The 24350-nt window shown below is 47.1% G+C and overlaps 1 protein-coding gene across 2 annotated transcripts in view; it reads left to right on the forward strand.

Annotated features, from left to right (window-relative positions):
• The first annotated feature begins 2162 nt into the window (after window positions 1-2162).
• The window catches only part of Kazn (kazrin, periplakin interacting protein), a 992111-nt gene continuing 969923 nt past the window's right edge, over window positions 2163-24350 (forward strand). Inside the window, exon 1 of one of the 2 annotated variants that reach the window (XM_063235547.1) lies at window positions 2163-3084. In XM_063235547.1, the coding sequence (XP_063091617.1) occupies window positions 2994-3084 (91 nt within the window). In that variant the 5' untranslated portion in view covers window positions 2163-2993. The remainder of the gene's footprint in view (window positions 3085-24350) is intronic. The other variant, XM_063235549.1, reaches the window with a different exon arrangement.

The following is a 24350-nucleotide window of genomic DNA, read 5'->3' on the forward strand; positions in this document are numbered from 1 at the left end:
CTGGTGAGAGCTTTGTTCCCAGAGGTAGGCTGCCGGCTTCTTGCTGTGTCTTCGTGAGGTAGAGAGCAGGAGAAACTTCTGGAAAAACACTGATCTCACTCACTAGGGCTCTTACCCTCAAGATCCCAGTTCCATCACGGCAGGATGGAATTTCAATATACAGAGTATTTTTAGGGAGAGGGTGCTCAGTCCCTCAGTCTATTGCAGTAGACAGAGAAGGCTTTGGGAAAATTGGTCCACAATATCGAGGGGGTAAAAGCCATCCCCTTCATATACCAGATACGAAGGGTGGGCTCCAGATAAAGATGTTTGTATGGAAACCAAAACCATAAAGGAGTCTGGCTGCGATCTAGGAGTGGAGAAGGATCAGTTAAGACTCGCAAAGCAGTCTAGAAGTCAAAAACACAACAGATCTGACCACCTCAATATTAAATATTTCTAGTCAAAAGACACCATGGATGGACAAAGTCATCACTGAGCTGACCACCTGGGAGAAGACATGGGCAAAACTCAGGTGAGTAAATGTGGCTAGCATCTAGCAAAGTCAAGGAACTCTTATGGATCCATCAGCCAGGAAACAGGAAAAGGATTGGAGACATGGGGCAAGGTTATGAACAGGAACTTTTCAAAGAAGGTCAGATTTGAAAGCACTCAACTTACTAGTAATTATGGAAAAGCAAATCAAGCGAACAAACTATAATGAACTATGATGAACTACGCCTATTAGATTTCCAAGTGTTCTAGGTTTTGGCAACAGTTATTGACCAAGACGTGGGACAGTGTAATCAGTCCTCGTGCCTCTCTTCACTGTCAGTGTCCTGCTTTGGATGACACGTTGCCTGATGACCCTGAGCTTAGGAAGCAGCATCTCAGTGTTTGTAGCAGCAAAGGCTGAGAGCAGGGGCCTGGTGCCACGGGCAGAGAAGGAGCCAAACGTGCTAAGTTTACATCAAGAATCACCACTTGGAGTAGTGAGGGGCAGGGGGCGGGGCGGGGTGGGGCTGGGTGTACAAGAAGGCAGGAGAAAACATCGTTTGCTAAACAAAAGACACCTGCAGGTTGAATTAACACAGAAGGTTGCCTTGGATTTTTAAAAACAGTTTAGCAGGGGCATAGTAGCCCATCTCTGGGGATCATTACAACAACTATGACCACTGGAAAGTCGGTTCATTTCCCCTTCTGTGTGGGCTTTTGCAGTTAGCAGGAGTCTGCTCTTCTCCTGACCTTACCCTCGGTCATCTCAGAGTCCACTGTCAGAGACACTGGGTTCTGATGTCCTATAATTTCATAACTTGGAAAAAAGCCTGTTCCTACGGAAAGGCACACTAAGTGATTACTTTAAGCCTTGCACATGAAGTCAGACTTCATTTGAACTCTTGGAAGAATTTCCAAGCTTCTCTGGCCTTGTCTACCCTCCCCAGGTAACTCTTAAAATACCCTGAGCTTTGTATGTGCTCAGCAAGGGCTGTCATGGAAAAGCTTCTGTTTGGGAGGTTTTAGGGGCCCACAAATCAGCTGGAACTTTACCTTCGGAATCTTAAATCTAGACTAGGCAAATGGCTTCAAACCCGACCTTCTTGAGAAACGCAGACATGGGTGTTCTGATTGGGACAGCTGCATTCTCTTGCTCTGGCTCGTGCTCCTCGCTGTTCTTCCTGAGGAGCTGATGGCCAGAGTCCTGCCAGTGTGGAGACAAAAATCTACAGAGACAGCATCCAATGCTGCAGGAGAAGGTGCAGTGTCTCTAAAGTTAGTATCCTTGTGATCAGCAGATGGGAATGCAAAATAAAGAGAAGCACTTGGTATGCAGCTGTTGTGATCCAGGAAGGTATTGCCCCCCCCCCCCCCCCCCCCGTGTTTCCAGAGAAGCTGCCCCTTTCCACTTGGAGCAGGGATCAGAGAGATTATTTGACACACAGAACAGGGCACGGATGGCCAAGATGAAGCCGCTCTCTGACTCCAGGGTCAGCAGGGATGTGTGGCATCTTTTTCTACTCCTTATCTTGAGCGTTCGATTTTATTGCAGCCATCTGATGTCCTGTGTCTGGAACTCTTTGGCTGTGGGCATGAAGAGGTTACAGCAGCCCAGGAGCCTGCTGGGCTGAGTTAGCGCTTCCCTCTGCATCCAGGAACTCTCCAAGTAAGGGTCCTTTTTGCATCATGGAAAAGGGGTGTCTGAGCAGGCTGGGGCGCCAGCTGCAGTAGGGCACAGCAGGGGCGCTTTCGTCATGTCTTATTCGGATCCCTGCTGCTTTCCAAGGAGCAGGGAGCAGGCGGGCGAAGGCATCCGCAGGAGTGAAGGATGAGCCAGGGACACCGGGCGGGCGCACCGGAGCTGCAGAGTGCCGAGCTGCACGCGCCTTGCGCGCGCTCCCCTGGCTGCAGCTGCTGCCTCAGACGCCCTGGACACTGGGCCACGGCGCCCAGCGCGGACCAAGGAGCCCAGGACAGGCGCTGCAGAGCAGCGGGGCGGCGCCGGAGAGGCCAGCTCCCGGGGGAACCCGGGCAGCGTCTCACCCTGCTCGCCTCTCGGGGAAGGAGACGCGGCGGAGCCTGGGCAGACTGTGCCTGCAGCTGGCGCTGGGACTCGGCTGGGCTGGAGCTCTGTCTCAGGTCCCAGCGTAGCCGGGCTGAGCAGAGCCCTGGGGTTCTACCTCTTCGGTGGCCGCAGGGGAGGCAGACCCAAGTCCCGGCCACCCTTCCTGGACAAGAGAAAACTCTGTCGGGGGAAACTTGGATTTGCCTTTGACATTCATCTCCTGCAGCCCAGGCAGACTTGCAGTGTGCACTGGGGGTTCATCTTGCACTTGGTGTTTTGAGAAAAACTGCAAAGAAAGGGTGGCAAGAGGAAGAAGCACTGTAAACTTTAGGGACAGGGACATTTTCTTGGCGGTGACAGTCTCAAATCTACAGTTCTTGGGTCAGAGACAAAGTCCTCTGCTCAGACACACTGAGGTCTGGACACCGCTGCACCACTAAGGACCCCAAAGACCATGGAATCTACACTGGCGGCATCCAGTTCTGGCCCGGGTCCTGTCACCTTCTCCCATGTCTTCGGGCAGCAGTGCCAGCTCATGGAAGCAGGTAGGAAGCCAATGGAGCGTGGGATGCCCAGGGGAAAGCGGACCTTCAGCGCAGAGTCTCTGGAGGTGTATGGGTCTGCCTGCCTCCTCCTGGCTTTCCTGATGTAGTTAGGAACGTGAGCCTTGACTAGCCAGTGACACGGATGCCTGGCGTTTGTCATTTTAAGCAATAAAATCAGGCCTGTTTATGAGGCTGGATGAGCCATTGGGCACAGTGTGTGAGGCTGTCCATGTATCTTTCGTGATCTGTTTTTTTTCTGGCTAGCAGGGATCCTGTGAGGTGGTGACCATGGTCATCTGTTGGGGGCGGGCAGTGGTCCTGGAGCAGTTGTCTTGCTGTCAGAGTACCTCTCTCTGCACCCCAACCATGGTGTGGAAGCTTGCCTCGCTGCTGGAGTAACTTAGCCGCTCAGAATAAGGGGACCCACTGGGGACCTTGCTCATGCTCGGCTTCCAAGTGGCTCCTGATTTATACCAGAGGGGAAAGGTGACATGGCCTGCAGCCTTCCCCCAAGCCAGCCATCTTGCTGGCATGGGTTTGGTCACAAAGAAATCAGGTGAGAGCAGATGGCAAACAGTGGCTGTGCGAGAGGCCACCAGGCACGTGTGATATGTGCTTATGACCACGTGGGAACCAGCTGTTTGTTTTCCTCGCTTTCCTTGAGTTTTTTGGTTGCTGGTAGAAGGAGCATGTGTCCACCGATGCTTGCCTGAAGTGTGAAAGCATTCCGCATGCTCTGAGTCTCAGGAAGATGGTGGGATGAGCACTGGATTAGGAGTCTAGGGGGCTGAGTTAGTGGGCGTGTTCATGGGTGGACACATGACTCCCTTCCCTGGGGTATCATCTTCCAGCTGCAAAACAGAACAGTTGGACTTGGGGCTGCCTGGTCCAGCTGTGCCTTAGCACAGCTCAGTTGAAAAAGCAAACTTGAGCTGGTTTCTTAGGGTGCATTGATTCAGGCAGTTTGTGGAGTGGGAGGGTAGGGCTCAGGAGACCTTAGGCAAGTTACTTAGCCTCTCTGTGCCTTACTTTCCTTATCTGTATAGAGTAGGATGGAAAGCACGGCTGCATAGAGCCATTGCAAACGTGATGGCAGAGAAAGCATCCTTCGGGGGGCCGGTTGGGGTGCTTGTGGTGCAGAGAGGGGCGTTGCTGCCTTTGCCAGAGACGATGGAAGCACCAAGTGTCCCCCTACCTCCTGTGAGCCCCCTCCATGCTGGTTTATCCACAAGGCTCCATCCATCTGAACTCTTCTTCAGAATGGCTTAGAGGCTTCCTCGGATTCAGTTCCCAGGCCTCTCACTGCTCTGAGGCTCCAGCGCCCCGCGCTTTGGATTTCTAGAGTGCCTTCCCTGTGGCCTCATCTTCTTTCATTTGGAAGCACCCAGGTCTAAATCAGGCCACGAAATCCTCCATCTCCTTTAAAAAAAAAAAAATCCCTTATGTCAGGCAGGAGGGCACTGCAAACGTGCAATAACGGTGACCAGCAGTCCCCAGGGAGAACGAGTCTCTGAAGAAACGTGAAGAGGAATAATTAACCTCTAAGTCAAAAGAGTACACTCAATTAGGAGGCGGGAGAGACAGGGAACAAACACGAGAGTCTGTAGCCAGCCATTTGTAGTTCGGTTAGTATCGCAAATGAGATCTTATATGTGTGTGCAAACAATTCCCAGCTGCCAGGCCTGGCAGCTGGGTTAACCAAGTCTGTTCTCCCGTGAGGTGGAGCTCTCATTCCCATGTATTCACGGGGCACCGCTGTGTGCCCTGCACAGAACCTGCAGTTAGGCATGGCCCAGATTCAAGGGATGATGATGTTGGTGGTGATAAATATAAACCATATGGGGGAAATTAGGCCCAACGTGATTTTGCAGTGGTGCTAGTTTTCAGAACAAGTCTTCCACTGTGCTTTTTTTTCTTTTTTTAAATTAAGTTTCTTTTCGATACTCAGTCTGTAGCTTAGGCTGGGCTCAAACTTGAGACCTTTCTGCCTCAGCCTTCCAGAGTGCTGGGATTGCAGATGTGTACCACCATTCTTTGCTCCTGTATGTTTTTACATAAAGTGTCTCATAATTTTAGAGCCCAAACTGATTTTCACAGGCAAAGGGTACTTTAAGGGGCAGCCTGCCAGGTGTGTTCAGGCTGCTTGGGGAAAGCAAACCCTGGCCTTTGATTTTAACTTCTGAAACACCCATGCCCAGTGATCCATGGGTTAACCTTTACATCCCTGTGTATCTCAAGTCTCAGGTGAAGAAGTTGATTCTTAAGAATGGAGTGGCAAGCAGGGAGGGGAATGCGCTGTAAAGGCACCTGGGATTTATTGGGCAGGGTAGGTTCTGATAGCAAATGTGAAGCATGTGAGACCCGTAAAACTGACCCACTAGCAGAGGTGAGGCCATGGAGGGTCTGGTGGGACCATGAAAAAAATGTGGAGCTCTTTCTCAGTTGTTGCTGGCTGTATAAGCTGCAAAAACTCCAAAACCTTAGATCAAGAATCAACACCCTGTTCCCCTGGGGCCAAATCTGGCCCGCCACTTGCTTTTGTAAATAAAGTTTTATTGACACTTTGCCATCCCTATTCCCAAGTATTTCGTCCATCACAGCTTTCATGCTATAATGATGGCAGAATTAAGTAGCTGTGACTAAGACCATGTAAAGCTGGAGATGTTCAGTGTTGGACTATTAGCAGGGGATCTCTGCAGGGATCCTGCCCAGACCAACATGCATGGCACAAAATGGGCCAACAGGATGCAGGTGGATGGCGCACAAGGGCTCAGACCTGAGAGTTAGTTTCTCATTCATGCATCCTCCCTGGCACCTTCAGTTCTGCCTGGAGTCTTTTTTTTTTCTCACCTCCTCCCTCACTGTCCCTGGAGCACCTCACACGTGCAGCAGGAAGCATGCAGAGTGGATGTGAGTGTCGTAACCAGCATGGTCGTGCGCCCAGATCTGTGGCACCTGAGCCAGACCAGGTCCTGTTGCCTCCTCTCTGCGGCCTCCTGCAGGCAGGGGTGCAGCTCCTCCCATCAGGTGAGGCTTTGATGTTGGCAGAGCTGGGATTTAAAGCACAGTCAGACCAACCTCAAAGCCTGTAGTCACTGATTCTGCAACTGGTTTTTATTTATTTATTTTTTAGTTTTTTGCAACTGGTTTTTAAAACCCTGTCTCGTTTTGCTCAGGAGTGTAGAGGAGAGGGTGGCACTTAGGATCTTTTGGTGGCTTTGATTTCATTGCCTGCTTTGTATCCTTGAGGCCACTCCTGAGGCTGGTCCTCTGGAGACTTAGTCCTCATCCTTTTCTCCTCCCTAACACACACTTTCCTTTGTCCCCTGCAGCGGTCCTAAAGGGTAGGTGAGATGTTAACCTAGCCAGGCAGGTATGACTGGTGGAGGTGGCCATTCTCCAGTCTTCCTACCAAACTTCCTTCTGCTGAGAGCAGAAGTCCACACTCCTGGGCAGAACATTGGCTGACTTACCATTCGGCATCACGCTGGAGTCTGACCCTTTCTAGCATCACACTAAGGATGGTGGGTGACCAGGAGGACAGGCAGTGGAATCTCAACCTGGACGACTCTCGACCTTGGTTTAGCTGAATGATTTCCTTTGTCTGTCTGTGCCTTGGATCACAAAGTGTCTGGCTGGCCCCCATCTAACTTGGTGTTTGTCTCTGTCCCTGCCAAGGGCTCTTGACTCATCCTTTGGCCTGGTATCCTTGGTGACTTGCAGGCCACAGCTCCTGGGAACATGGTCTCTTGTGCCAGGCTCTGACTTGCTAAGCTGCCCCCATGTCACTTGGGTTGATTTGCAGCCCGTCTCATTTGGGAAGAAATCATTTCAGTAGTGCTACTTTGCTTGACCAGAATGACTAACGTTTCTTTGTCCAGTGAGTCTTGCCGATGCTGCAGGAATCTAGACCCAGCTCAAGAGGGAGGGTAGAGGAGAAGAGGGGACAGGAAGGCGACAAGGCTTTAGCACCTGAACTGCAACTGCTTTGCACTTTTCCTAGACCTCCATGTAGAAGCCATCCTGCATGATTCTGCTCACTGACATCTTCTGTGTTAGACTCTGAGCTTCCTGAGGTCAAGAACTATAGTTCAGGTCATCTCTGGGCCCCCTAAATATCATATGTTGTGGCCACATACCAGTTTTATCAGTAGGTGTCTATTTTTACCAAATCTCCCTTTGTACTGTGCCTCACATCATGCAAAAACTCAAACAAATGTACATTATGTCCGTCTGTTTGTCTGTCATCTGTCAGGCTGGTGCCTAGAGCTGGAGTCTGATCATTTTTAAACATTATCATCTTGTTCCTTCGAAGCTGCCAGCTGAACCCCTTTCGCTGACTTCTGAATGACATAGAGTTCCTTTTGAACAGACAGCCTATGTGTGTTTGGAAGCCTCTTGACAGGTTTATAACCAAGAGATAAAGGAGCAAACATGTAGGGCATCTTCTCTGAACAGTGCACACTGACTGCTTTTGGAAAAGTCAAACAGATAAAGAGCAAAGAAGAAAAAGCACATTTCCTGACTCCACCCACGGGAATGGCAGTGTGAATGTAGTCTTTCCAGGAGGTCCCCAGAAAGGAGTGTAGAGGACCTGCGTCCTACCTGGCTGTTTCCCGAGTGGGAGTGTTGTGTTTTGATGTTCCAGATGAAGACCATGGCAAGCTGCTGGTGCTGCAGAGTGCTTCTGGATCCTCGCTGTGCTGTGTGCTGATGTGTCACCTTATATTATCCTTGTCACAGCCACATAAGGCCAGTAAAATCATCCCCATTTTATAGACAGGAAATAGAAGCCCAAGAAGGGAGTTAATTCTCTTTACAAGTTGCTGGCTGGGCCAGGATTCAAGTTCCAGCACCTGGATCTCCTGTTCTTCCTCCCAGACTCCCCTTTGGGAACCCGTCTCCAGGAATATCAGTGGGACATCAGTGCCAGCAAACATACTTGCTGAATGGAGGCAGAATCTGCTCTCACTGGGGTTATAGTTTTCTTTAGCACTTGCTATAATCCAGCCTGGTTTCTGCTCACTGACCTCACCAGTACTAGACTTTCAGCTTCCAGAGGTCAAGAACTGAGGTCCAGGCCCTCTCTGGACCCCCTAAATTTTATATGGTGCTGGCCACAACCCCGTTATATCAGTGAGATGTTGATGTGTCTGTCTTCACCAAACCCAGAGCCCTGTTAAGGGATGGCCGTGAGCCTTCAGGGCAGCTGTTAGTACAATCAGATGTCTTTAGCGAATCCAGCAGCACAGCACTGTGGTTCTGCTCATTCTAATTGCGAGAGCAATTCTCCTTCACGGCTCTCCAGTGAGCTTGGGGAATTGAGGGCAGCAGGGAAAACAGTTCATCCCTTGGGCCTGATCAAACTGAGTATTCTCAGCTGTGGACTCTTAAAGGGAAAACAGTACATGTTACCTCTGATGACCAGAGTGGTAGGCACTGGCCTCTCTTGCCATCCATGACCCGCAGGCCCTCCCTGTCCAACCTGCCGCCCTTAGCCCAAAGGTGGAGAATTCCTTACCAGTCCCCAGCGATCTACCTCCTGGGGATACCCACAGCTGGTGTTTGTGACATCCCCTGGACCACAACTTGACTCAAGAAATATCCACCAGTGGAGGTGCACGAAGCACAAGCAACAGGACCACTTAGGCTCCTTGTAGCATTTGAAAAAGCAGTGTAGGCATCAGCCCCGGCTGTGAGCAGTGGGCTTCGCTTATGTCAGAAGCGAGGGCATGTGGCATGGTATGAAGTAAGAACTCAGTGCCTCAGGTTCGAATCCCAGTTCTGCTATTCACTAGTAGAGTAACCCCGGGCAAACACTTCTCATCCGTAGAAAGGGGAAGACAGGTTGCTACTCTCACTAGCAGTAGTGAGTCTGAGTTATTATGTGTAAAGTGTTTATCCCAACAGTCTCTTGGGCAGAATGCATTATAGATAAACATTTGGTGTTATTGCTTATTAGTACAGCTGCTCTATCTTGTTAAGTAACAGGGATTAAAACCTTTCTCTTTGGCATATCTTTCTGAGCAATAAAACATTGTTTCTTTTTTCCTCCTTGACCAATCATGTGGCTTAAAAAAATAATAAAACTCGCCATTTTTTTCTCTTGATTCCCAAAGTCAGGACTCAAGAGTGTTATGAAAATGAATTCCCAGCTGCATCATAAACAGATGTGTAAAGAAGGGGCTCATTGGCTTAGGGAGATGCAGTTTCTGCCTTGCTTCCCGGGGTGATTCACATTGTCTGCACTGACCCTCAAGCATGGCCTTGTTTTACACAGTCACCCTTAATAAGGGGCGGCTGAATAAATAAAATTCCAGTACTACAAAAACGGGGAACATCGGATTCCAGAGGAAGTGGTTCAAGGATAAAAGCCAGTCAACGGAAGAAGCAAATATTTGGTCTAAAGCAGGGAATAGCACAATCAAATCCTGAGGGCTGCTTCTCGGCCATTCTAAGAGGGTTGTTAGTGCTGCCCTGTCTTCATCACCTGAACGTACAAAAGTTTCTGGTGCAACTTCCCTGCTTTAGATTTGCATTATCAAATGAAAGATTTAAAATTCTCAAGGGTCAAACTCTGAGAGATTGTCATGGCTGGGTCACCAGATCGAACCCTGCTTTAAGCCCTTAGTTCCAATGAGCAGGGCAGTTTCCAGGCAGCTTCTAGCATCAGCAACCTCCCTGCCTTCAGCCATGTCCCACACTTGAGTGTGTCACCTCTCCCCCCACCCCCGGCCACCTGTGATTCTTCCTCGTGTCCCTCCAGCTGAGAGGTCATCTTCAGCATCCTGCTGTGCTGCTGCCTCTCATCTGTGTCATGGGAAAGAGACAGCGTTGCCATAACGGACCTGGCTGGAGCCCTGGGGTTTCTCCTTATCCCTGGTATGGTGGAGATGGGGTATAGGAACAAATAAATCATCCTGAGGCTCCAAGGTGGTCCCGTTTTTGACTTGAGGTATATGGATCTAAAAGGAGCAGTGGCTGCTGTTGTAGAAGGAAAGGTCTCAGCCAAACCTTCATTGCACAAGTCCCTAAGTAGCACCAGGGTGGCCATCCACAGAGCTGTCTGTGTTCCCTTGATGGCGGGACTCAAAGGCAAAGGGAGATATCGTGGTGCCTTTGGTGAGATGTCCTGGGTGTTGCTGAGGATGAAGGAAAATGGCCCAGAGTGGGTGAGTGGGGAGATAAATTAGCAATCCTGTGTTACCTGGATTAACTCTCTGAGAGTCCTGGGATTAGAAGACTAGTGGATTTCCTGCTTGAAACTGATCTCTGATGAAAGAAGAAACAAAACAAACGAAACAAACTCCATAAAGAATGAGACCTCAGAGATACTTCTCTTTTCCAGTGTGTGGGTAGCATAAGATTGGCCTTTCAGTTTGATCTTGATCTTGGGTGTGGTGGGTTGATCCGCTCAGCTTCACATAGCTGTGTTTGCTTGGCCCAGGTGGAAGACTCCAGTCTCTATACCCATGTTACTAAGCTCTCACCCAGGTGGCCCTTTCAATCAACACAACTCCAGCCCGACAAGTTCTAGCCCAGGTCTTCCCAGATGAAATGGAGCATCTATGGGTCCCCAGAATCAGAAGGAAAATATGTGCCTGTACATGTTCCCTGCCAGCCAGTGGTTCCTGGGTGAGCACAACTACCATGGAAATCGCCATTCAAGAAGGAAGTGAGGGGGTCCCACACGAGTCACAAGGCACCCCCAAGAAAACAGACTGTACAGAGGCTTAAAGGCCAATGGGAGCTTATGGGAGCCTTGCTGTTAACCACTCTGAAGTGAACACACCACTGATGCACTGGGATCTCTACCTTGGCCCATTCCCCAACCTCTCGATTTTCTGACCATGATGAGTCACCCTCCCTGGTTTTATTATACTCCTAGACCCTGTCTCTGTCTCTGTCTCTGTCTCTGTCTCTGTCTCAGACCAATTCAGATCTCATTTGTCATTTTGAACATGTCAAGAGTGAGCTAAGAGAGCAGACACAGAGTCTAGGATTGGAGAGGTAAATGTGTTCCCGTTGGTGCTTTATACTAGCTAAGCCCTACCTAGGCCCACATGTACCCAGGTGACAGTCTTGTGATGATGTGGCTAGGAGGAAGACTCTGTCTCAGACAGCAAAGGGAAGGCCACCCAGAGACCTTGATGACATCAGTTGCTGATAGTGAGGACCCATTAGGACACTTGGAGGGGGTCTGCTTGGAGATGGAGTAAATGGAAGCCTGGAGGAGGCTGTTTCTAGCTCTACTGATCTCAGGGACCCCAGAGGTGATGTGGCAGGGGACCGTTTCCTAGGAGAGATTCGAAGAGATTTTGAGCATCCTGGGAGGGAAGTGCTCCTGGGTGCTTTTACAGGCCAGATGTCTCGGCCTTGAGTCTGTGGTGAGAAGTGAACCTGAAAAGACATTTCCATGGTGGGTCCCTCTGAGTCTCCAGGTGACTACAGTGCCACCAGGTGTGTGGGGACAGTGGGACTCCAGGCAGTATGGTGAGGGTCCAGCCCTTGGTCAGAAGAAAGAATGTGGGCCACCCCCAGAGGGCTGTGACAGTGGAGCCAGAAATCCACCAGGATACACAGGAAAGTCTTTTTGGAGACAGAGGCAGGGTGCTGATCCGTGCCTTCACCCAGAGGGATGGGAAGCGGGACAGGGGAGCGGGGAAGGAGAGGGAGAGAGGACGCAGAGCTGGGGCGGCGTGGGATGCTGAGGGTGGGCACACCCGCATGGGCTCAGAGAAAGTGTCAGTGCCATGACTGGCTAGAGACAGACAGACAGACAGACAGAGAGATAGAGGTGGGGGAGGGATCTCAGGACAAGAACCCTGAGCTGCCAGCAGCACTGCTGCTGCCTGTTAAGAGGGAAAATTGGGGGGAACTTTCAGATTTGAAAAGCCAGATTCTGGAGCCCAGGCTGGTACAGCTGAGACCATTACAGAGGGTTGAGGCGGAGCAGAACCAACCTGAAAAAGACTGCATCGCAGCAGTGTCCAAAAGTTTCGGTTTTATGTCAGGTGTTACTATTGAATGAGACCTGCTGGATACAGATTTCTCAGTCGAGTTATTTTCCGTCAGCATTTTGGGGACAGTATTCGTCTCACTGCTATTGTTAGTTTTGGCCTCTATTGATCTTAGGGTCATTGCTCCTGGGTCCTTGCCACGCATTTGCCTTTACATCTTTGTCCTGGAAGCTCGGTAGTTTTGTTGCAACATATCTAGGCGTGGATCTAATTTTATTTTATTTTATCTGGGGCTCGTGATTCTCAGATCTGCAGATCTATGTCTCAGTCTTGGAAAATGTTTAGCTACTTAGTTCTTTAAACATTTGATTCTCACCCATCCTTTCTAGTCCTCACTTTTAGAAATTCCTTTCTGGGCTGCATGGGTCTTCTCAATCTTTTTCATATTTCCTATCTGTGTCTCTAGTTGTGCTCTGTATAATAACTTAGGAACTATCTCCTGGTTCATTAATTTTCTTTCTGAGTACATCTAATCTGTAGCTGAACTTAGACAATTTATTTTTCATTTAGTGTCTTTCTAATCTCTAACAGTTCTGTGTGAGTCGTTTTCAAATCTTCCAGGTATTTTTAAAAATTGTCTCTCACTCTTGATTTTATCATTAACTGCTTAAAATCATATTTATCTGATAAAGGCCTTTTGCAATTTCTTTCTAACATTCTTGGATAAAATCGTTCTGCTTTTCTTTGACTCATATCCTAGATAGCTTATTACTTCTTATGCTGCTCTATAGGTTTGAATTTTGAGTCCACACTTTTATCTTGAGACATCATTATTGTAAGTAATGTTGACTTCTAGGTTGAGGATTTCCTTGAACTCCTGGTAATATAAATTTGAATCAACTTGAGGGTAGGTTCCAGGTAACCTGTCCTTGATGGTGAAGCCCTCTCAGATGGCTGCCTCATATGTGTGTGTGTGTGTGTGTGTGTGTGTGTGTGTGTGACAGAGAGAGAGAGAGAGAGAGAGAGAGAGAGAGAGAGAGAGAGAGAGAGATTGCAGTCCTGACCTTTCCACCCCTGCAGTACTGCATCCTTGGTACCACTATGTGGCTGGTAAAACCCCAGTATCATTGTGTAAGACTCACAAATGCCCACGAGCAAAGCACTGGCATGTGAGGATGTCTGCCACTCCGGCTTCCAGTTCCCTATTTTTCAGTAGCTTCTTTTGTGGAGCTCATAGCTGCTATGGTGGCTATGACCAGTTCTCACAACTAAGTCTAAAATCAAGAAGGCAGCAGGGCTGTGCCCTGGGGAGAAGCTGTCCCTTGCCTCTCCAGCTTCTCGTGGCTGCTGACATTCATTGGCCAAGGCCACACTGCTCCTTCTCTTCTGTGTGAATGGTCTCTCATCGCTCCCGTCTCTCTCTTAGAAACACATTTGTAATGGCAGTTAAGGCCCACCCAGACTGTCCTGGGTAATCCATTCATCATGGCTCCTTAATCACAGCTACGGTGATGCTTCTTCTTCAAAACAATAACATTTACAAGTTCCAGGTATTACAGTATGTGCATTTCTGGCATGGAGGGGGAGGGGAGATTGTTTGTTAGCCTAACCTCATTAGTTTTCCCTTAGAGGGAGAGCTCGGTCTGTATTTATAAGGGTACCCATGATATTCATAAAGGGTTTATAGACTTTTCTCTGGTCTATTATAGTCCTTGGAAAAGGAATGCACCAATGACTCTCAAGGCTGGAGAGAGGAATGCATAGCCCATTGGCACAGGCTGCTCCTCAAAGGGCCAGAAAGTTGCAGATGGTGAGACATAGGTGTTGAGATTTACCAGCGAATGAGTGACACTTCTAAATCACCTCCCACTCTCTGTGGGCCAGAAAGACAAGGCTTCGCTCATGTTAACAGGATGGCTGCCTGGGCTGGCTCTAGCTCCTCAGGCCGCCCCTTCCCCACCTTCTAGCTGCTTTGCCTGACTCTAGTATGTCTCTTGGCTTTGTGGATGACTAAACTCTAGTTTCTGCTGCAGTTGGACCCATCAAGCTCTGACAGCTTGTAATGGAACTTGAATCTATTCTTGTTACCCTCTTTGCTCTAGACACTGGAGATGGTGTTTACTCTGAGTCTCTGGGGAACTCACTTTGGGCCAGTTGGGCTTCACCAAGAGCAAAGCCAGGACCAGAGCTGCCCATTGCTGTAGAGTTTGCCACTTCTGAAGCCACAGGTGCCCCACTCAGATGAGGACCTAGTGTACTCCTGCAAGTTCTGTGCTGGTACAAGTCTTTATTCTTGGGGACAGTCAGGAAAATCGACCCAGAGATTGCCATGCTTCTCATGGATTTTTGGAAATTAAGACTTAGCACTTTGCGTGCAGGCCATTACAAAGGGAATTTCCCAGTGTCCTTAGGTGACATGCAGGGCGGTGACTGAAGGCTTCTTGGCTCCATTAACTCAGAGGTAGGAGTGTTTCACATGAGTGGCTTTGACTCTGGGAAGCCAGGTCTCCATACAGTGAAGAACTGGTCCCTCAATCCCCTAGTTCAGTTCTTTGGGCTTTGATGAAAAAATTCAATGAAGACCCGTAGACTGTGCAGAAGTGTAGGCAGAATTTATCATAAACTAGATAGAGAGTTGTACCTCCAAGAGAGAAGGTGGGCAGTTGTAACGAAGAGATCTGCACCGAGTTCAAGTTTGGACACACTTTTATGCACCCAAGAGTTACTCAAGGGTCCAGAGGACTGGGGTCATTAGCATGCTTCTCAAGATTTTACTTAGAAGCTACTTAGGAATTGCAAAACATCTTCCAGTCTTATCCACTGTTTCTTTAGGACGTTTAATCATGTAAGAAAATTACAGAAACAAGTTCTTTATTTAAGCTAGGTCCCAGCCCAAGGCAAGAGGGCCTTTCGAGAACCTTTCCCTTCCGGATATCACTGGGCTTTTGGCCATGGCAGTCAGGATTGCTGTGTGCCTTGTTCTGTGGCTAGATGGCCAGATGGCCTAGTGTCAGAAGAAATGTGCACAACGTAATCTTAAAATGTCTTTGTGCTCTGTGGGATCATTTGGAGTCCAAGACCTTATACAGGTGTTGTACACTGAAGTCTTTCTTTAATTAACCGGCAGTATGTGCCATTTTGGACCCCTTGTGCCCACCGGTCTAACAGTCAGTCTTTGTTTTTGTGTCTTGATGTGCTGTCCCTGCCTGCAGTTGGCAAAACCTTGATGGCAATGTTTTTAAAGCTCCAGTTTCACAGAGAGGTCACCTCCAATGTGGAAGTTGCTAGAACCTCAGAGCCCACCTCCAGGCCCAGAGTCCCCTGCAGCCTAGAAGCATATCTTATGTTCCTTCCATTTGGCTGATGTCTCTCCCCAGTGAGGTCGGGTGGTCCCCGGGAATACCTCTGGAAGCTGATTTCAGAGTCTGGCAGGGTGGGTCATGGGTGTTAAACTGGGTTGGCAGAGAAAGGCCCCCAGCCAGGCTTCAGGCCCAGAAGTGATTGTAGGACTTAGGGAAAGGCCTTTTTAGGGATGCTTGCTGGGTGTGTGTGGGGAGTGTCTTAGAATGACCTATGCTGAATCTTCCAAACTGTCTTATCCAGGAGGAAATGCCAAAGGTAACCAGTTCCAGGTGACACTGGCTTTATCTCCTTGTGTCCAGCTGTCAATGCCCAAACAACCCACTCTTCTGTTGCCTTTACCCATTTTCAGAATCTTTTCTGGGAAACACAAAGCTGAGTTAGTCTGGTGACCTCAGGCCAGATGCTGGCAGAAGCTTAGTCTCCTACTGGGAAGTTTCTGTCTGGGGTTGGGGGCAACTTCTCTGAGTGCACACCACTGTTGGCCGAAATGGTGGTTCTAGTGCCCGTGCCAAATGAGAGCATAAGATGGCATAGTTTATAGAGAAAAGCCAACATCCTCCTTCTAATCTGGAGCTGACTTCCTCAGAGAGTCCTGGGACCTGGAGAAAATGATACCAACATTCACATTTCTAAACTGGGTCAGCCCAGCAGGAGCCGTGGTAGAAAACAGGACAGAGTGTGCTTTTGCTCCCAGCTGGCCTGTAGAAATAATACTTTAAAGAAAGCTCCAACCACATTTTAGCAGCTGGTCAATCTTTCTGCTTGTAGCAGAATTCCTGGCCTTTGTTTTGTAGCAGACACAGTTGATTTTCAGGCCCATTAGGGAGTCTGTTACCAGGTATTTCAGAAAGCTGGCTTGCCTGTGAAAGTCAGGCAGCCTTAACATGTTGTCTTGTGGCCCAAAAAGCCTCTCTCGCTGCTCTAACGTGGAGGAGCATCTACCGTTCTCTGAGGGTTATGGGAAAGGCCATGAGACAGTTAGGGGTGTTTGAAGAAATGCACAGTCTTTTGCACAGAATTTATTGTGATGGCCAAAGCTGAGCTCTGTGTCCTTGATGACTCTGGCCAAGAAAGCTCCAGTTCAAAAAGCTCACTCCCCTGAGTACTAAGTGTCCATTAAAAAAATCCAGTTTGTCAGGTGGTGCCACCCTGGTTGTCCCCGATTGAAACAAAAGTTCCTTTGTGGCCACTGGCACTTGGGACTAGAACTGTGGAGCTGTGTCACAGACAGAAGGTAGCCACAGTGGGGCCTGCAGAGATTTTGCTGGTAAATTGCTGGTCCCTGATAAATGAGCCCAGTGTGGCATAAGAAGAGCTTGCAGCCACCTCTGGTCCCTTGGTAGGTTCAAGAATGACGGGGCCGGTGCTTCCTCTTAAGGATCATAAACTTCTGCAGTGGCCTGAGTAGGATGCTGACCTGCAGAATTTGTGGAGTCTAAAAGTTATGACGGCGGCCAAGTACTTCCTTGAGCTGAAGGAAAGCATCAAATAAACATGGGGCTTTGAAGACCAAAGAGAAAAAGGTGGGGGACCTCCCTGGCTGCTTTCATTTGCAGAGGGAAGAGCTTGTGCCTTTGCTTCGATTCTCTCCTGGCTGCTCTTAGCACCCCCAGACCAGTGAAGTTCACAACTGAGTGCTTCCGGTTCCTACGAGACGCCTGTGCAGTCGGAAAGCTCAGCCTTTGGGTAGAGCTGAGGTACAGGAATTCCATGTGGACATTCAAGGTCATGACCCTCACATTTCCAGTCATCATAGTGTCCAGCCTGTGCGACTCATGGGCACACTCTTTGATCACGCTGGTTCTTTAACCACAATTGCACAACACGTGTTTGCAAACGCGTTGCATAGGCAGCGTCAGGGGTGAGTTCCTTTGGGGTATGATGACTCTCTGATCATCCCCCTTTTCCCTCCTGAGATGCCCAACAATAAAGTCCCGTGACAAAGCTCGTAAACCTCCAACTCTGTGTGTTTCTTGCAGGACAGGATGATCAAGGGAAGGTAGAGACTGCTCTTGTTTCTAAGTAGTGGGGAACAGAGCTGGAGTCCAGCCCCAGAGTGGAGAGTTTGTGAATAAGGGGACTCTGCCTGGATCTGTACTGTATTAGTCTCCTTGCACCCTGCGTTTCCTATGCCCACATTTCCAGAGACTCATCAATCGATATTCAGTGACTTATTTAGGATAAAGTGTCTTTCTTGGCTTCTTATGATTAAGGTCTGCTTTAAAAATGTAGTGGGGCTGATTAAACATTTATGAGGGGGAGGAGAGTGCTTCTGACAGCTTTCTCGGAAGACTGGGTCTGCATGAAGCATCAGGGAGCAAACTGGGAGGGCTGCAGGCTGGGAGCCAGGGGCAGCCCCAGCTCCACATCCAGCGTTGGTACTATGAACTCTGCTGTAGGTGTTGAGGTGCTCAGGCCCCTCACTAAGCTCTGGTTTTGGCTCTTGATGCAGCCTTGAATGGTGGGAAGGAGGACCCCAACAGTAGACGCTTGCACTGGCTCCTTAAATGTGATCTGAGGCTCACCCCATTTCCAGGGGCTTTTCTGTAACAAAAAGAGATGCATGGAAGGAGAGATCACAGGTCTGCCCTCATGGCTTGCCCTGAAGAGGTGAGATTCTCCTGCTTTCTGAGGCCAGAAGTGACGTCCCTAATCTCCAGGCCCATGGCAGTTCCAGTAATCTCATTCTGTTATCCACTGCATAGCACACAGCACCTAGAAGGCCATGCAGAAGCATTTTGACTGTGCATGTGTGTGCATGTGTGTGTTTGCATAGAATGATGGGATAAGTGTATTTGAAGCAAAGGGGAATATTTTGAGATGAGTTAATAGTAATGTGTCTTTTCCTATAATTTTTTAAAAATCAGAACACTGTGAATTTTGATCCTCTCTGGCCTGTGTATATACACATACGTATCTGCATGTGTGTGTATGTGTCCAAACACCCTTGGCATAGAATACAGTTTAATATATATCCCATATCCTTAAGTCACAAGTTTTATAAGGAAATGGACAGAGTGATTGATGACAGTTATACCCCAGAAGTCCCAGCTGGATTAGGACCCCTAGAAGCCCTCAAAGATACCTTCACAAGAACATAGGAGAAGTTAAAGGGATGGATTTGGTGTCTGATTAGAGTTCAAACCATGCCCTGCCCTTTGTTGATTGTGTGCTTTTGGTGAGTTGTTTTTCCCCACTCTTACTGTTTTAGGGCTCTCGGAGCCACAACCTTTTATGTCACAGGGTGATGGTGGCAGTTTTGTGACAGAGGAGGCTGCAAAGATAACATGAAAACATGTGGACAGTGTTTGAGGACCATGCACTTGGAGTAGCCCAAAGACCAGCTGTCACCATCCAGGGACAGTGTCCTTGCAGAGTACTCAGCCTCTCTGTGTGCCCCCTCTCCCCTTCTCCTGGCACCGAGTCAGATCTTACTCTTGGCAACCTGCGGGCTTCAGTCACTGGGGTGGGGAGACACCCGTTCTCTCCTCTGTGCCTAGGAGTCCTGCAGGGTCTCCTTGCTGAAACCCAGCATTACTGGTGCTGCTTTGGTGCCTGCTGAGTTGGCGATTTGTCAGATTTATACAAGCATACTCACTTCAGATCCACAACCACAGGAAAGTGTGCACTGCCTGATGGGAGAAACAGATGCTGTTAACCCTCCTGTCAGCCCCACTTCCATGCCAGGGGTAGCATCTCTCCCTCCCAGCTCTGCATGGGAAGGCTGAGAACCAGGGAGGAATTGTGCTGATACCCATAAGGTCATCTCTTGCCCCAGGAGGATGAAAGACTCGGGTGGTAAAATTGACGACAGGTTGCCCGATTTCCCAGTTCTGTAGGAGAGAAAGCCTGCCTGTCATTCCTTCCAGATTTACCTGCTAGTGAGTCTGGTGGAGCAGCCGAAGGACTTGGGAAGGATGACTTCTGTGGGGGTGGGGTTCCCTTCCCACCCTGCCAACCTAGTGGGGGGCACTCACAATAGTGTGAGGATTGTGAGGATCACTTACCAAGCACCTACTAGGCTTCCCAAGGCTGAGTATCCTAGCTCGTGCAGAAGAGGCAGGATCGATTCCAGTCCTCACCTGCTCAGGTAGGCCTTGGAGCAGTGAGGGATTCAGTGACTCAGAGGGGAGGTGATCATTGGTGGGATGACAAGATGCTACAGTGGCCTCGGGTGATGCAGAGGGCTTATGGAGGTGGTAGGTCTTGAAGTGACCACAGCTGACCTCCTCCATCTAAAAGTGGCCACCTCCCCAAGTCATGCTCTAGCACATCCACTTATCTCCATTTTCCTCAGTCCTGCAGATGACCTTGTCAATTGCACTGTCTATTTCTCCTAACAGCCCTTTACATTCACTGCTGTATTTCCAGGGCCTAGATTGTAGGTGCTATATGATGCCCGAAGACTGATAGTAATATTCTGGAGTCCCTGGAATCTTTTTCCAGGAACCCCACACTTGAACTTCTCAGTGGTTCCTAATTTCCATCTGCCACAAAAGAGAAATCCAAGGACAGTATCACAAGTATAACTGCTTAACCTGTCTGTGCAAAGCACCTATTATGGGCCAGAATCTCTCACAGGTGCTTGAAGTGTGTGAATCAACAATAGACATTGGCCAGTTCTCCTGGAGGTTATTTTCTAACAGGGGAAATAGATAATAAAAAAATAAACAAAATAGGTAAGCATATTATGTAGTAAGAAGGTTTTGGGAAAAAAGAAAAACAGAGAACTTGAGGAAAACTGGGAACATACGAGGAGAGGTAGGGGGGCGATTGTCTTAGTAGATGAGGTCCAAGGAGGCCAGGCTGGGAAGGTGGTGCCTGAACAGAGCGTGAAGCAGGCAGGGAGGAGGCCCTGTGCGTTTCCTGGCAGGAGCTCTCCAAGCAGAAGAATCAGCCAATACAAAGTCCCATGGACAGAGTGCCCACTGGGTTTAGGGGCCTGCAAAAGAAAGACAGGGAGAGATGAGGACACAGGTAAAAGAGAGCCTTATAGATCACGCTGAGGACTTGGGAGTCTGAGCATTCTCATGCCCATTTTGAAGAATCACCTGGATTTTCCTGTGGGTAGTAGGTTGTACAAAGTCTTGTTACTCATATGAGTAATCCAGGCAAAAAAGATTGACACATGACCTTGTGCATGGAGATGCATACAGTGTTTGAATACTATGTGTCATGGGTCAGTTCCCACCTTCACCAGACTGGTGGCAGGAGAGGTCATGAGGATCGGCTAGATTCTGGACACATCTGAAGCTAGAGTCAGTGGGCTGGAGGCTAGGAGCGAGAGAAAGGAGTCAGGGTTACCCTAACGCTTCTGGGTCTGAACATTTGGAAGGGGGTGCTTCTATCAAAGGAGTGGTTCAAAGCTATGGATAGCAAAAGCTGGGGCAGAAGGTGAGGTTGGTTTGGCTGTGTTGGAGCTGAGCTGTGTACTAGAGCTTTGAGTGGAGGTGGAGGACATAATAGCAATACGTGCCCCAGTGGGGATTGGGGGCTGAGCTGGAGGTCACCTCTGCAGGCTCATTTGGGACTCTAGTAAAGAGAAACAAATGTACTCAATTTAGCATACATCTTTATTCTGCATTTTTCATTGTGTGCTTTTTGGTGTTCAAATGTACCTTTTCTTTTGGAATAAAATGAAGATTAGACTGTGGGCCTTTCTACATATTCATTGTGCAAAATAAACACTCAGTACACTCACCTTTGTCCACACAGGGAGCAATGAAACACTTAACAGGGAAGTGTGACACACACAACGGTGAGCACAGTCTAAGTGTGGTACGCCTCAGTGAGTTGTCACAAGTCGAGCACACCGGGGCTCCACCACTCAGCTCACCAGGGATGACATTGTCTTCTGGAAACTCTCCTCATGTTTGCCTTTGGTCACCTTGCAGCTTTGCCCAAAAGTGACATCGATCCTGGCTGCTCACAATACAGTATAGCTTTGCCTGCTTTGATTTTATTTGAATAGGATGGCAAATATGCTTTCCTGTGTTATTTTGCTGAAGTACTCGTGGGATTCACCCACACTGTTGTGTGGAGCATAGCTGATTCTTTTTTTAAAATCACTGCATTGTACTCTGCTGTATGAATATAGTGCACATGTTTAATATGTCCACTTTATGGTTGATGATTCTTCAGGGTATATTTGGCTTGGGCTACTGTGAAAAGTACTTAATAGCACATTATTTTTTTAATAGAAAAAACACAAAAAATTTCATAACAAGGTAATAGTTAACACATTTTAATATTTTTAAAAATAATTTTCAAAATGTTGATTGGAAAGCAAATATATTTCTGCTTCACAGAAAAATTAAAAAACCTCACATCAGTTGCAAGAGTATGAAAATATAAAATAGTGATAAATCTCACCACCAAATTTACAAGACCTACATAACAGAAAACTAGAAAACATCACAGAGAAATTAAAAATTTCAAGACACATTGTAAGGTGAAACACTTGAAGATAACAATTTTCACTGAAAATCCAAAAGACTTGAAATCATTAAAATAATTTCAAAAAGGAAAATGATTTCAAGTCTTGTGGATTTGCAGAGAAAATTGTTATCTTTAAATTAGTTACTCAGAGTATAAAATATGGGTATATAAAATTCAATATTAGCACACAGCTTCCTTTTTAGTGAACTAAGAGACTCTAGTATAACTTGTATTTTTTTTTATTTAAAGACAGACAAAACAAAATAGAAAATGGGCAGAAATAGCACATACTTTCAAAGAAAAGAAATAGTTACAAATCACTAGCTGATGTATACATATTGTCCCCCTATAAATAGTTGTTCAAGGCACACAAGTGGAACATATAAATGGGAATTCAACCAGGGAGTCTGCAAACAGTTCTGTTCAACTAAGCAATGAAAACTAAGTATTATGGCTATCAATCCTATACACTTAGACATGTACACATTTATCCGTATCTTCATTTATGTTGAGACCTAACACAATTTATTAGATTAAAATCCTTCTGAACAAAGATTAATAATATTGCTGGATTTCACATCATAACACTCCAGAATCAGGATTGGGTACTGCAGTGCCACTTTCTTTCCTTCAAAGTTTTTGTTCATTTCATCATGTGTCATCAGATCAGTGCTCATAAACTGTTTATAGGTTTTACGTAAGCATGAGTCTTAACATGTATTTCTATCCTCTCTATATTAGAAGGAGAAACATAACAAAGCAGGACAGAACTAAACTTTTTCCTATAGACATATAAAACTAAAAAGACATATAAATCTGCTGTATAAGGAGTTCTACTGTGGTCACTGTGCTGTTTCTTGTTATCATCAACAGAATTGGCTATATCATCAGATAAAGCATAATTGAACATATCAGTACATAACAGGATTAACAGAAATACAACTTTGTAGATAGTGTAGAGTTACAAAAACATGTAGTAATCAAATCAGAATGGATATCATAGTGAATCATTGTCATTTTCGGTATAGTTGTCTGTACTCCTCAACTTGATACCATCAACCTTACAGTTTTGAATAAAATCTGTCAATAATAAGCAGCAATCAAACAAGTCAGATTTAACTAAGATCAGTCATGATACAACAGTGTAAGTCATACATAGATCCTGATTGAGTTAATAGGGAATTAAAGACGTCCCCTATGCTATGGACTGTGCTGTCGGTGCCCCTCAAATCCAGTGCTTGTATAAAAACTAGGATGGAACAAGTTCCAACCAAGCAGAGTGGTATGAGTAATTGGGGTTTTAATTCCTGATACACTATTGGCTATATATTCTGCTGGTTTTTTGAAGACTATTCCTCCCTTTTACTCCCCCAGAATGAACTGTGTATTTTGGGGTCTCCCCCAATACTTACGGTTTTGTACTGGGGGGGCCCAACCTGCTATTTACCTTCTGAACTTTCTCACTCCTGGGCTGGATTTCTAGTTATATTTCTTCATTTCTTAAAGCCTGTCTGTTCAACCTATCCATAAATACTGATCTAGTTACCCCTATTACTCTCTGGTTCCCTATCACATCAAGTTCCATTTTCTCATGTTTGATTTTGGTCCATATAACCTTCTTCAGGCTAATTATATTTCCTATAAAGAGCCTCTCAGTGGACCCTATCTCTTGATCCACTCTGCCTGCAATTCTTTTTTCCCTTAAGTTAGTGTATCTAGGCCATCTATATTAGAAATTATATCTAGCCTTCTCTGCCTCATTTCTGTTGAGCTCTTTTTCTGTCATTAGTTGTCAGTTTGTCTTCTTCATTTTGCTTTCTGCTCCATTCATTGTGGCCTCTCTGCCACTGTTTCTGGAATCTTGGTACTTTTCTCTTTTAGAATGTCCTGCAGTATTCTCTGTAGAGTTGAATTGGTGGTTGCAATTCCCCCAGTTCCTCTTTATCCTGGAAGTACCTTGGTTCTCCATTAATTTCTAGGGACAGTTCTGCAGGATATATAAATCTTGGCAGGAGGTTATTGTCTTTCAAAGCTTGAATTATTTTGCCCCCTGCTCTTCATGATTTGATGGTTTGTGTCAAAAAGTCTGCTGTAATTCTGGGTGTTCCCTTGAAAGTGATCTGTTTCTTGTCTCTGACGGCTTTTAATATTCTGTTCTTATATTGGATTTCTGGAATTTTGATTATTATATGCCTGTTTGGATTGTAGTTGGCTGGAATTCTGTATGCCTCATACATCTGAGCATCTTTACCTTTTCCTATATTTGGGAAGTTCTTCTTGATTATTTCTGTGAATTGCCTTTGCAATTCATTTGTTTGTATCCCTGCTTCTTCCTTTACATTCTTAATTCTTAAGTTATAGATTCTCTTGTCATCTTCTAGCCTTTGTATTATTACTGCTTATTTCCTTGTTATTTTTAAGAAGTTTTTCATTTCATGCTCCCACATTACAAATCTGTCCTCCAGTTCAGAAAATCTATCCTTAGTTTCTTTCAAGCTGTTATGC

Source organism: Cavia porcellus, unplaced genomic scaffold, assembly GCF_034190915.1.
Source record: "Cavia porcellus strain 051 isolate PalLab524CR breed Dunkin Hartley unplaced genomic scaffold, mCavPor4.1 scaffold_25, whole genome shotgun sequence".
In the NCBI taxonomy this organism is placed as follows: Eukaryota; Metazoa; Chordata; class Mammalia; order Rodentia; family Caviidae; genus Cavia; species Cavia porcellus.